This window comes from Siphateles boraxobius, unplaced genomic scaffold, assembly GCF_051911475.1.
Source record: "Siphateles boraxobius isolate OS27281-9 unplaced genomic scaffold, OSU_SipBor_1 5, whole genome shotgun sequence".
Classification (NCBI taxonomy): Eukaryota; Metazoa; Chordata; class Actinopteri; order Cypriniformes; family Leuciscidae; genus Siphateles; species Siphateles boraxobius.
In genome coordinates, this window is record NW_027509141.1 from 2,570,001 (window position 1) to 2,584,077 (window position 14,077).

The 14,077-nt window shown below is 36.8% G+C and overlaps 2 protein-coding genes across 5 annotated transcripts in view; both read right to left on the reverse strand.

The window, feature by feature from the left end:
* hoxc6b (homeobox C6b) overlaps window positions 1-14,077 on the reverse strand; it is a 357,188-nt gene that overhangs the window by 157,500 nt on the left and 185,611 nt on the right. The window lies entirely within an intron of this gene.
* Window positions 1-14,077, reverse strand: part of rargb (retinoic acid receptor, gamma b) — a 60,939-nt gene that overhangs the window by 8,648 nt on the left and 38,214 nt on the right. For 2 of the 4 annotated variants that reach the window (XM_077204495.1, XM_077204498.1), the window contains 3 exons: window positions 2,842-2,990; window positions 1,365-1,506; window positions 982-1,145 (listed from right to left, as the gene is read on the reverse strand). In XM_077204495.1, the coding sequence (XP_077060610.1) occupies window positions 982-1,145; window positions 1,365-1,506; window positions 2,842-2,990 (455 nt within the window). The remainder of the gene's footprint in view (window positions 1-981; window positions 1,146-1,364; window positions 1,507-2,841; window positions 2,991-14,077) is intronic. The other 2 variants (XM_077204496.1, XM_077204499.1) reach the window with 1 other exon arrangement.

The following is a 14,077-nucleotide window of genomic DNA, read 5'->3' on the forward strand; positions in this document are numbered from 1 at the left end:
GCAATTATGTCTAGTCGTAATAGCATACAGATATTATTACAGGTCAAATATATACAGTATATATATATATATATATTTGAGAATGTTTTATTACCCATCTGGTGCTGAGTTTATACTTTCATCTGACACTGAGTGTAACTCAAAGCACTCAAGAAACATTTAAAGCAGTGACCATATACATATGTTTCATATTCCACATAGATAGATGGATAGACAGACAGACAGACAGATGTATGTTATATATATATGTTATCAGTTAAGGTTTAAGTATCTGGTTTTAACTAGTCACAATGCAATTCTTACTAGCAAAAATATAATTATGTTTTTCCAAATGGATTCATATGCTTAATGTACAGTGTTTAAAGTACTTTTTATGGGAATCATAATGCTTGTTAAAATTTGTCAAAGTTTGTCAATATAATGTGAAAAAAAGTTCTCTCTTCCCATAAGAACTCACTTCTTACAACTTCTGTATGTATACTCTAATTTGAATGTGAGATTATGTGAATTGTTTAGTTTTATAGTAGTAATAGTACTAGTATTCACTTCATCGTTCTACTCCACTTTTTATTTGCATTTATTTTGTTGCACTAAATAAACAATTACACACAGTTATGTAAGAATGTGGGACATATTTGACATTAACATATTATTACAGATTTGTAATTCTAGTATACATACTAAAGTCTATCTATGACCTCATAATAATTAAGAGAGAAACTAAAACGTTTCTCTGAACTTCTAATAATTCATTTGTCACACAGAATTTAAGTCAACTGCAAAAGATGTGATTAAAAGTTATTGTGTAATGTTGTGAAGTATTACACTTGCATGATCTCAGGCAGGCCCGCAGTGTTTATTAATCTGCAGACTGAAGGAGGTGTGTGTGTGTGTGTGTGTGTGTGTGTGTGTGTGTGTGTGTGTGTGTGTGTGTGTGTGTGTGTGTGTGTGTGTGTGTGTGTGTAGTGACTCAGGACTCACAGTCGTGTATTTTCCCAGCTGACAGAGCGAAGGGAAGGTTTCCCTGTGCGCTTTGCTGACTTTATTAACCAGTTCTTCCAGTTCTCCACTCAGCTCATAGCTTTCTGGAAGAACCACCTCCTCTTTTACGTCCTTCTTTTTCTTATTCCTGTCGTTCCGCACTGCTAAAAGAAGCAGAACAACAAAAATAATATGAGTGTTCAAACACAAATTTAATATACTGTAGGCTATATAAAAAAACACATGTTGGAAGCAGCAGTGAGTTGATCTTGAGGTGCAGTTTTCTTCATGCGGTCACAGACTTGTGAAGCGACTGTACTCTGTCTTCATCAGTGTTGTGAACTGAGAAGTGAATAGGTGCTGATGTAAACTCTGAGGTTTACCTTCCTTCGACATGCCGACCTCGAAGCACTTCTGCAGGCGGCAGTACTGACAGCGGTTACGCGTCACCTTGTTGATCTGGCAGTTCTTGTCTCTGTGGCAGGTGTACACCATGTTCTTCTGGATGCTGCGACGGAAAAAACCCTGACAGAGAGAAGAGAAAGAGAGAGAGACGTATAAGAATTTACGTTTTAAGAAGTTTGAATCCTTTGTGATTTACATGGCGCTGAGGTCATGACAATAACTCGATCAGATGTGATGAACGCAGTCAGCAGAGGGCACTATAGATGTGTGAATGAAGGAAAAACGTTCTTCAACTCGACAGTACCACTAGATGGCAGCACTCAAACATGACCTTTACTTTCTGTTATGCATTAGTGCTTTTATAATGTAAACAAATGTAAACACAGTGTAAATGAACTGTATTATTTGTCTTCATGGTATGCTGTATTTGACCCAAAACTTTTTGCCAATATGGGATTTTAACAAAATTGTTGAAATTGTGGTCTATAAATTACAGACATGGCATCTAGGGAGTAATTATCATTTTTCTCAGTTATTTTGCTTTATTTCCAGATTCAGTCCAGATTCATTCAATCATTTCACAAATCAAATTCTCAGGTTTTGATTTGTGAACGTGTCATTTATTTTGAAGTGCATTTTAATATTGGTCTTATCAAAAATCATGTTTTTAAAACCTGTTCTGTTCAGTTTGAAAAATTAAAATAAACAATTTTGTTTAAATACTATTTTAGCTTAACATCAGAGTGCTGATGTGCAGAACATTGCTAACAGAAATTATTTTTTTAGGTACGTAACAGAAAACATGATGTATTCAAAAAGGTCTTTCTGAGTTATCTTTATTTATTAGTAAGTAAACTAAATTAAAATTTGACTAACAACATGTTTAGTTTTAACATAAGTTTCATATATGTAGCTTATTTAGCTTTTGTTTATGGTTAAATTAAGTTGTAAAAAGCCAAATAATAATTATATTGGCCTACATTAATTAACACACATTTAGCTTCTGTCTAAAGAAAATATATTGATTAAGTATGATATGGTCTTTATAATAAATAATCTTTTTACTTTTTTATGAATGTCTTTGTGAAAAGAAATAGCATTTTTGATTAATGTTCACATCAAAATTTAAGGTTTGAAACAAACCATAAATGTAATCATTTGAGGTCCAAAGTCTAATATTTGTTCACTTGGGTTCTAAATAGAATCCTAGGGTTCTTTACTCAAAATTAAAGAACCCTTTACTTATAACTTGAAAGATTTCATAATACTTTCATGTTTAACGGGTTGTTATTTTTTTTTTCTAGCGATAAAGTATGTTTACGAGCTGTTTAATTTTCAAAATTTTATCAAAACTAAAAACGAAAACAAATGAATGAAAACTAAATCCACAGAATGATCTCCTGATGGGACCCAGTAAGGACAGAAGTCAGACTGGTCTCTTCTAAGAGTGTGTACCTTGCAGCCCTCACAAGAGCTCACTCCATAATGATAGCCAGAGGATTTGTCCTGGCACACAAAGCAGGGTTTATAGATGCGAGGAGGAGGAGGTGGAGAAGGGGAACTGGGAACCATCTCCTCTGAGCTTGTGCTCTGGGTCTCCACCGCTGCAGACATCAGGAAGAAAAGGACAAGATATTTAGAGATGATTACTGAGACAAGAATCTTTTTTCAAATCCTCAAGCCCTACAGGCAAGTTTTTAACTGGCAAACATCACTTCACTACTCTTCAAAACATGTACTTACTCTTTAAACGACAAAGCCACTTTCACCTTCACATATTTTTGATTGGTGACTTTATGGTGCATTCTTGATTATATTACATTATTCGTCAAAAATGATGAGTTGAATTCAGGTGGGTTGTCATTTTAAAGAATATTAAAGGGACCTATTATGCTTCTTTTTTTTTTTTACATGTTTAACTTTTCTTTAGTGTGTAATGTTGCTGTTTAAGCATGAAAAAGCTCTGCTAAGTTACAAAGCACAAAGTCCCTCCAGTGGGACTTATTCTCTATATCAGTGTCAGTGTTTCTGAATTCTCTGAAACGCTTCTATTGTAGTCTTGAGTTTCTTCTGGGAACGAACACGTCACAATATTTCTCATTTAAATAATTCATATGCAGAATAAAGGGGCAGGGCCTGGTTGAGTTAGTTAGTAGTGTATTAAACTGGCGGTTATGGAAAGGATGGGGAAATTTCCCAAACAAGCTCGAAGCGCCCGACCAATCACAACACACTGCTCCAGCCGACCAATCAGAGCACAGTGTGCTTTTCAGAAGGAGGAGCTTTATAGAGACAGGAACTTACCTGGGGTGCGTTTCCCATACAACGACATAACTCGCTGCTTAACTACCATAGTACGATGCATCGTTGAAGAAACCAACTAGTCAACTAGCTGTTTTCCGAAACTGAATTGCAAATTAGTCATTCAACCACTGGTTAAGGATGTCACGCATAATCTGTTTGAGATCAAATTAAAGCCAGACTTTTGCTATAAATTACGGCCATGGCATCTGGGGAGTAATTATCATTTTTCTCATTTACTTTGCTTTATTTCCAGATTCAGTCATAGACTCGTTCTTACGTACTAAAGCACGTTCACACATGCTTACTCTTCAAAAACGACACTTTAAATCTCTTGAAAAACTAGAAGACGTAAATTACATTTGTATGTATCCTAAATAAAAGATATAGATTGTATATACAAGTCAGCTTGCTTATTTTGCTCAAGATCAGGATTTATTGAGTCCATTGCTGTCATGCAAACAAGACACTCTGCTTCTATGTTAACCACAGGTCGAGATCTGTTACAAACACACAACTTTGCGATGCTGTTTGCGAATGTTTATTGGAAAGATTGGAAACACCGACTCGTTGAACTGCTGATAACGAAGGAACTTGCGAGTTAGCTAACGATGCTTTCGGTAAACACACGCTAGACTAGGAAGAGAATATGTGCAACAATGTTAAATATTAGGAAAATAATGTGGTTTTGAACATTCAAGCATGAAAATCTGTTTTAGTAGAGCTCAAAAACAACATCAAGACTGAAAAAGGGCAATTATATGTCCTCTTTAATTTATCAAGAAGATAAATTCTGTAAGAGAATAAGGATGAAGTTGTCAAATGCATTAGGAAGCCTCTGTCCAGTGGTCAGAGCTCAAAGACAAATATTATGAGAGCACATTGAGTGCTGAAAGAGAAGAGAGAGGAGAAAAATGAACTAACACGACAGATGAATGAATAGCTTCTCCTGTTGTATCAAACTCGTGTCGAACCTTGACTTCTGTGTACCGTTACACCCCTAATATGTTATAGTTAATAAAAATACAACTGATCATTGTTTGTTCGTGATATTCACAGTGCATAAAGAGATGCTGTAGAATTATTGTTCATTGCTAGTTAATGTCAGTAATGTAGCAATGTTACCAATGGAAACCCTTTACTACTAAAGTGTTACTGGATGAATAAACAACATGCATTGACTGACACCTCAGCATGTGTTCAACTCGCTGTCACGCGCCCAAATGGCACCAGTCAGGTTCAGAAACATCCTGGAGAGCAGCCATACAGGCGCACACATATAACATAACACACTTTGCCCAATTTAAACACCACCGTGTGAATCCAGTGTTGTATATTTTGTGTAAGCCCACGCTGTCACTCGGTTCAACTTTCACCTCTGGACACCCTTTCCCCCCTCATGCTCTTGTTTCCTGGACCCTAAATTCCTCAGGCCTGGATGACTGGCTTTTTACTAGAGGTCCAGTCTTCAGATCCCCCGTAAAGTCCGTCTGTGGTCTGACCGAAGCCCGAGGCTTGCCTGACCGGCTCTTTATTGGCAGAGTCACCTTGGCCAGCCATTCACACCAGCACCAGCTGTCTCTCACTCTCCACTTGTAAAAAATGAGAGAAAAACAGCTAAAACGGGGCAGATTTTATTGCCCATTCCTCCTACTGAATGGAGTGAATCCCCCAAACTTGCCTCTCATTCTCTCATTCTTCTCCTCCCTCTGTCCCTCCACGGGCACCGTTTAACAAGAGCAAAATGAGAGAAGGTATAGAAGAGAAATGTCATAAAAACCAGGGGGATGGGGGAGACGGATGAAGAATGTGTGAGAGAGGGTGAGTTTCACTTTGACCTTGGCTTTGGCTTCTCAAGACATGAACGTGAACCGAGAGTCACACAAATACTGCCAATGATCTAATCGCGACCTCAGCGGAGATAAAATATGCTACATTGATGATCTGACATTTGGCAAACTATGAAAGGATATTTCATTTCCAAACTAGAGACGTTCCAAAGTTTTTTTGTTAACAGAAGATATTCGAACTACAAAATATATGGACCTTATTCCGGGTAGATGCCATATTTAATTTGACTGAAATGAAAACAAAGCTGTGAGAGGAAGAACAATGCATTCAATGGACCGAATTCATGAAGCAAAAGCACATTTCTGTGTAAATTGTTCATAGAACTATTAAACAGATGCATACATTAATAAATATATACTTACACTACCATTTAAAAGAAATGAATATGTTTATTCAGAAAGGATGCATTAAATTAATCAAAAGTGACAGTGAAGACTTTATATTATTAAAAAATTCAAATAAATGCTGTCCTTTTGAAATTTCTATTCATCAGAGAATCCTGAAAAAGAGCATCATGCTTTCCACGGAAATATGAAGCAGAACAGCTGTTTTCAACATTAATAATAATCATACATTTTTCTTGAGCAGTAAATCATCGTATTATACTGATTTCTGAAGGATCATGTGACACTGAAGACTGGAGTAATGATGCTGAAAATTCAGCTTTGATCAGAGGAATAAATTACATTTTACAACATTTAATTAGTAATAATATTTAAAAATATTATAGCTTTTACTGTATGTATGATCAAATAAACGCAGCCTCGTTGAGACGTCATTCAAAAAAAAAAACTTTTAGAAATGTGTATGCAAGAATGCACATTTCATTCTGTTCTCGTTTCATAAATAAGGCACAAAATGTAGTTGGTGAAACACTGAAAAAAATTGTGAGCAAAAACCAAACAGACAAAAAACATTAGTTGTTTTCAAATTAGATTATCTAAGACCTTGATATTGTACGTCATACTGAACAGGTCTATTCCTAGTCTCATTTAAATATGACCTGCTTATCGACTTATTGTTAAAAATAATAGTCTATTTTGTAACTTGTAGAATTGCAATTGTATTTTCTTACAATGCAAGTGTGTGTTCACATTCTTGTGTTCACAAACAGACGCAATGGAGCAGAACGCAGGGTCACAAGACACGGTTTTAAAAGTTGAACTAATTTTAACTTGACACAGCATCTTAAAAAAGCAATACTCATAAAGCTGGAAAAGACATCAGACTGATGCATGTGTGTATTATTGTGCATTATGCAGTAGGTAATAGGATCAAGTAATGATATTGTGTGTTATTGTGTTTAGTCTTTCTTTGGATTTTGTGTGGGTCTGTCATGCAAGAGTTCTAGGTGTCTGATAGATGTAGTTCTTGCACATAATGTTCTGTGAAACACAAGGTTGGGGTGATGGGCGAGTGAGTGGGTGAGAACGCAACCTGATCACTGTGTTTATGTAGTAACTGGGTCTGAATTGGCTTTATGTGTTTATATGGCAGCAATGCTTGAGTGACACAGAGCGGTTCTGAAAACATCAGCCTCTTTTGTGCTGGAGGAGTGGAAACCTGGCGCCGGCAGAGGAATGACTGACAGACATAAAGGGGAAGAAAGAAGGAATGCTATTCTGTTCCCATTTCATTTTCTCTCTTTGTTATATTTGACATGTGTTGTGGAGAATACATGAAGTAGTCTATGGCTGATTTTGAAGTAAAGCAGGAGGAGTTTTCAGAAGAAAGTTTTTTTTTTGTCTGAATTGGCACTTGACCGCATAATCAGATTTCAGAACAAACTAATAATGTACTGGAAAAATAACTCGCCATTGATTTTTGAACTGGAATGAATTTTATAGACTTCCATTAAAATGCCCCTATGCTATTTTAAAGATTCCTGATTTTTTTTTTGTTTGGAGTCTCCTACAACAGGTTTACATGCATGTAAGCTCAAAAAACACTTTAATTTCCTCATAATATCCATTGCAGTGTCTGAAACTGTTCGATCAAGGATTCAGTCTCTCTAAACCCCGCCTCTCTGAGAGCTGCTCTGCTCTGATTGGTCAGATGACCCAGTCTGTTGTGATTGGTCGACCATGTCAGAAACTAAATGCTCATTATCATATCTGAGTTTCAGCTCTGGATCTTCCTCAGCTCTTGATACACAGTGATACGAACAGTAACGATGGCGTCGGTTTTACCGTATCAATCTCATCAAAGTGGATTTGCTTTGTCAGCAGAAAACAGCGTCTTCTCCACATGAACAACACGAACCAAACTCTTCCAGTCTCAGATAAACTACAGTGTTTGAGGGTCAAAGACGTTATTCACGGCAGCCGATGAGGAACATAGACTGGCATTATGCAAATCTGTTACAAACCGACGCAGATTCAGCAGGAAGTGAGACTGGAATTACTGACGACTCGTTTCAGTTCAGAATCACTTCTTTCTTTCAGGAGACAAAAACTCAATTTATCTGAACTTTGATTTGTGAAACTTTGCAGATATTTTATAGTCACAAACAGCTCTATTACACACTACATGAAAGGTAATTTTCGAAAATGCAAAATAGGGGCGCTTTAAAGCTTTGAATTACACACAAAGGAAATTATTTATTTGTTATGATTGTATTGTTAGTGGTCTCAGTCAACATTTCTGCAGAATACTGTACGTCTGCACTGCACTGCAACAAACTCAGTGAAAGGTGATGCAGGTTTTATCAGTAAAGGAGTCGAGGGCTTCAGATTGACAATACAAGTTTTTTCTGCTGGCTCAGATTGCATGGAAGAGCCGACCGAAACACTGATAATGTCCATGTCTTTCAGCAAATTCAGCAACACTATCAGCCGATATAATCTCTGTGAGATCCTGTTTACACCTGCTATTAAAGGGCTGGTTGATTATGATTTGACTTTTTTAACTTTAGTGTAATGTTGCTGTTTGAGCATAAACAACATCTGAAAAGTTATAACGCTAAAGTTCAAAGGAAAGGGAGATATTTTATTTTACAGAAATCGTTTTTTAAGGACTAGAACAAACGGCTGGTAGAGCTTTTCAGAGTTAGTGACATCACTAACCCTATCATTTACATAAAACCCGCCCCCGGGAACGCAATTTATAGATTATCATGACAGAATATGCAAATCAAAGAGTTAACTCCACATCAGCAACATAAATTCATCAACTAACCATTCAGAAACGTCCTGTTGCATTCTACAGGTTATCACTTCTTCTTGAGTCTCTCCATCTTTGTCTGACTTTTTTTTTTAAAGTTTCAAAAATGTTCAGTGCGTGTCCGTGCAAGGTAATCAGAGCTGCTAACACACACACACACGCACACACACACACACACACACACACACACACACACACACACACACACACACACACACACACACACACACACACACACACACACACACACACACACACACACACACACACACACACACACACACACACACACACACACACACACAAGCTATTGAAGCTCCGCCCTCTGCGCCGGGAGCAGCAGCTCATTTGCATTTAAAGGGACACACAAACAAAGTGACAATTTTACCATGCTTTAAAAAAATATCTGTGGGGTATTTTGAGCTGAAACTTCACACACACATCTTGTGAAAAGGGGCATTATAGGACCCCTTTAAGATGCGTTTTGGTCGATGGATCACAGGTGGACGAAACTTCATACAGGTGTAAACGGGGTCTAAAACATTTTGAGCTTGTTCACTTTCATCCACTTCCAGAGGTAGTCGAAAACGCATTCGACCAGATTACGTTCATATTGTAGATGCTCATGTAGTCAAATGCGTTCGAACAGCAGAAAAAGACTGTCTTCTCTCCGCCTTCTGACTGAATGCGTGAACATTATGGGAAGCGCGCTAGCCAGATGGGATTTAAACTTTGTTAAACTGGCTGAAAGTGGACAAAAGAAGCGGCTTAAAACACCAGGTGTAAAAAGGAATTTGTCCCCCTCAAATACTTGTGATCAATCATCTTTATACCAGGAGTGAACTGGTTCTGACATCATCAGAAAGAAGCAAATCATCACTCAATAGAAGCATCACGTAATGCAACATCTGCTCAAAACTATTACGTTTCTGATGTTTTATTATTATTTAATGAATTAGTAATAGATTCATATATGACCACATACACTATATTTGTACAAAGGTTGCTTCAGTGTCTATCCAAACATACAAATATGTGTGTGTACACATTATATTCAAGTATAAATGGCCTAGTTTTTCCAGCAGGTGATGAACAGAATAAATCTAGCGTGCATCACTTGTTTTTTTTTTGTTCCTGATGAACTTCACTAAGTCTTGAATTTATCATCTTTTCTTTGTACTTTATTTCTCAGTTCATCTTTTCCTCTCTTATGTTTTTGTCACCAGATGTGACAAAAGTCTTGCTTGCACATTATTTTACAGTATGTGCACTTGCAGAGTACTCACCCAAAGTAGGCTACTGAGAAACGGTAACTATAGGCTCAGTTAATACCCAGTTATTAAAATAAGTATATAGTATGCGCATGCAGAACAGGACTATAAAATAAAGTGCTCCCCATGTCATAATGAATGCACTGGCACAAAAAAAGGATGTTGTTTTTGAAGCAAAATGCAAAATCGCTCATTCATTTGTCATGCATATTTTAGATCCAAACACACACATAATGGTTTGCAGACTGAGGGCAGAGATGAATGGCTCTTTCATTTCTTCTGCGTGGTTGTATTGTATGTGTGGATGGATTGAACTGCATGATTGAGTCACAAAAAACTACAAAAGGCGTTCATGAAACTCTTGATGTTCTGAATTCCAATATGAAGCAAAAGCAAATAGTGTATAAACAGATTTTAAGTGAAGCGATTTTATATAGCAATGAAGAAGAAAACTTGAAAGAACATGCAGGATCAGTTGTGTGGATGTATTTGAATACAGCAAACATTACTTCTTTTCTCTCTTTATTTCCAAGAATAAAATACATTGGTCAGACAGCAGTATTTGTTCTGACTCTTTTTTTTAGTCAAATGCTGACACAGTGGTTTTACAGGCTTTCTGCATGTTGTTAGATTTTGTAACATCTCACCAACATTCGACTTGAAGCGTTGCTGAGAATTTTAACAGGTCGGGTCAATTCAGGTTTGCTTCCAAAACCTGACGCTTGGACGCTTCTGAACATTTGATATGGGATTGAGGCATTAAAACCTCATTTGATTTCCTAATCCTTAAATAACAAATTGTTATTGTTCTTAGGTATAATATTTTCAGAACTGTAATAGTTATAATAGTGTAACAGCGTATTAGTTTAACAAACTATGGAACTATTTGCAATGAACTAAATTGCTGTCACATTCATTTACATCAATATTGTGTTAATAGTAATGCACATCATTTTCCATACTTGCAGATCTCTTTGAAGAACTGCTGCAAGACACTTTACAAAATGTTAATGATACTGCATAGCACTAAATGCCTCTGCAAAATTACTTTTTATGCATGTTTGAAATATTAATACTGTCATTAATTAATCATTACTCATAATCACTATGTGTGTGTGTGTACTTGGATATCCTTTTGTAATAAAACCTGGCACAAGATCGTTTTAGGGGTAGGTTTAGATCAGGGTTATCTATAGCGCTTGTCCTCTGTAGGGTCTCGGGGTGTTGGAGTCTCTCCCAGCATCTCTGGCCACAGGGAAACACACACACACACACATTCACATTTATGGATGATTTATTTGCATGTCTTTGTATTTTCACACACACACACACACACACACACACACACACACACACACACACACACACACACACACACACACACACACACACACACACACACACACACACACACACACACACACACACACACACACACACACACACACACACACACACACACACACACACACACACACACACACACACACACACACACACACACACACACACACACACACACACACACACACACGTTCACAGGATTTTCCCTGCCCTGGCATGTCACCATTTTGAAAAAAACACCCTTAAATATTGCAGAACACATAATGCTCGCCTGTGGACTGAGCCGATTCTTTCACATTCACAGGAGATACACATAACAAAGGCCTCAGTCTTTGGAGAGACTAAAAGCTCATTTAATCCTGTAACAAGCTGTGCTCGAGTCAAACCAGCACCTGTGTGAAACTACATACTAAACATGCACTAATACACACGACCTGTTCTGTCTGCCTATGACCAGACCGAGCAAAAGTAAAGAAAAAAAAGGATATGATCAATAAGTCATGACAACATATGTTTTTCTATTACTTTAACTCGTCAAAATAATTGAACCTTTTGTTTTTTAGTTATACAATATTTAATTATATAGGCTTTTTTTTTTTAATGAGCTGAAATGTACAGCCAATTTGATTATACTAAAAGCTGTTAAGTTTAATTAGGGGAATTTGTGTGTATTGTAGATGTAATAAAAATATATGATCAGTATGTCATGGCAACTTATGTGTATACAAGTTATACAAGATTAAACAATCAGCTTAATATAATGCAAGTTTAAATGACGTGTACAACCATGTTGATTGTACTTAAAAATTTAAGTTGAAATATATGAAAACTTTTTTTACAAATGAGAAAGAGGAAATACATAAATAAATAAATAAGGTGGTCTGTCAGACCTAATCTGGCACACACATATTAAAATCTATTATTTAACCCATATATAAAGCCATTACTGATCATTATTGATAAATATGTCAACATGTTTGAATGATTTAGTGGTAAGTCCTGACTGAAGAAGAATGAAACATCTGAATTTATACTCTCTATTATTAAATAAAAGCATTTTTTGTGAGAGATTTGCAGACATTTGCATATGCAGATCTCTTTTCTATGGACTTCATTGTTTGGTTGACAATCCATCTCAAGTGGTCTAAAGTTTTTTTGTGAGTGATTATCTTAAATAATTTGTACAGCAAAACCACCCATATTGTTTATTTGTACTTTGCTTGGTTTAACCCCAGCAGCCATCTTTGTGTCATGGCACACAACAAACTTTGGGCTATACAGATGTTTACAGAAACCTCAATATCGTAGCTCAGGATTAAAATGAAAAATACATTTTAAAAATAGTGGTTTTATAATACATAAACGGTAATGACCAAGCAACTAACTTTACCATTTTTAGAGCACTTTAAATGCAATGACCCAGAAAGAAAAAGGTGAAAACAGACATTGTAGCATTAAAATACATTTTGTTCAACCAGCATCTCCTGCACACATGGAGCAACACATGTCCTGTTGGGATGAAGGCAGACTGGTAAAAGAGGAGCTGTCTTTCTTAGCAGCAAGTTGTTAAACTTGGATTGCCCCTTTCATTCAACTGCATGCACACAAAGCTTTCTTCTTTATAGTACCTCATAAACAGACCCTTTTATTTAGCCTTTTCAGGATGAAGCTGAACCAACATTTGGTCACCCCCTCCCCAGCCACCTTCACATTATTACACCCCACGCAACCCAAAGACTAAAACAACTGGTCACTGACCAGAACCCAAAATCGACCAGAGAATCTTCCTATCCAGACAAGAACTGAACTTCAGACATGAACTTCAGCCTGACAATACTTCACAATTAAAAAAAAAAGATAAATTGTTTTCAAAGAGTACGATGAAGAATCCCCATGCATCCATGTTAGTTCAGCAGTGTTAGCGAACCATACTTTGTTTCAGTAAATCACTTTGCATTTAGCAACAAAGCTTGGCCTTGAAGGGTTTGCTGATGTGAAGGTCTACAAAACATCCAGCCATAACCAACAGTCAAAAGAGAAAACTAATCTTACATTTAGCGTATCAACTGAAGCATGCCGACTAGAACTAAGAGTTATCAACAACCTTTCTACAACAAAAGATCGGGATAGATGTGAAAAGATTGGCTGATAACGATAACCGATAATTCGCTATATTTTAAAAGCCGATAACCTGTGCAATCGCACCAGCTGCTCGTTTATACCCGCGCTAACGAGGGCGCGCAGCTGATACAAATGATTGCACGCCAATGTGTATTGGCTTGTTTTAGTTTCACTCGAAGTAGATTGGCCTCTCTAGCGAGATTCCTATTGGTCAGTCATGACCTACGTTGTAGTGACTGACCGATAGGGAACCAACATATTGGCCGATAAACCTTGATCCAAATTTTATATAATTTTTGAGAGTCTGATTACAACAACAGAAGTCTCACCATTAAAAGACATGTCCCAAGCACACAATTATAATGTTCTCATGTATGTAGCCTATATGACAGACTTGTTTATGCATGTTGCATTTGACTGTATTTTCCTTTTTTGAAGTGATTCCAATCATATTTCAAGCAATTGAAAACCATCACGGCAAACAGCTCGCATCTGAAGTGTCTCAGCTGAAGGAAATAATACATTATTTATCGGCTTTAATATATCGGCCAGATTTTCTTATTGGGCAGATAACGATAACATTAAAAATGAAATTATATCGGCCGATACCGATATAGTGACCGATATATCATGGATCCCTA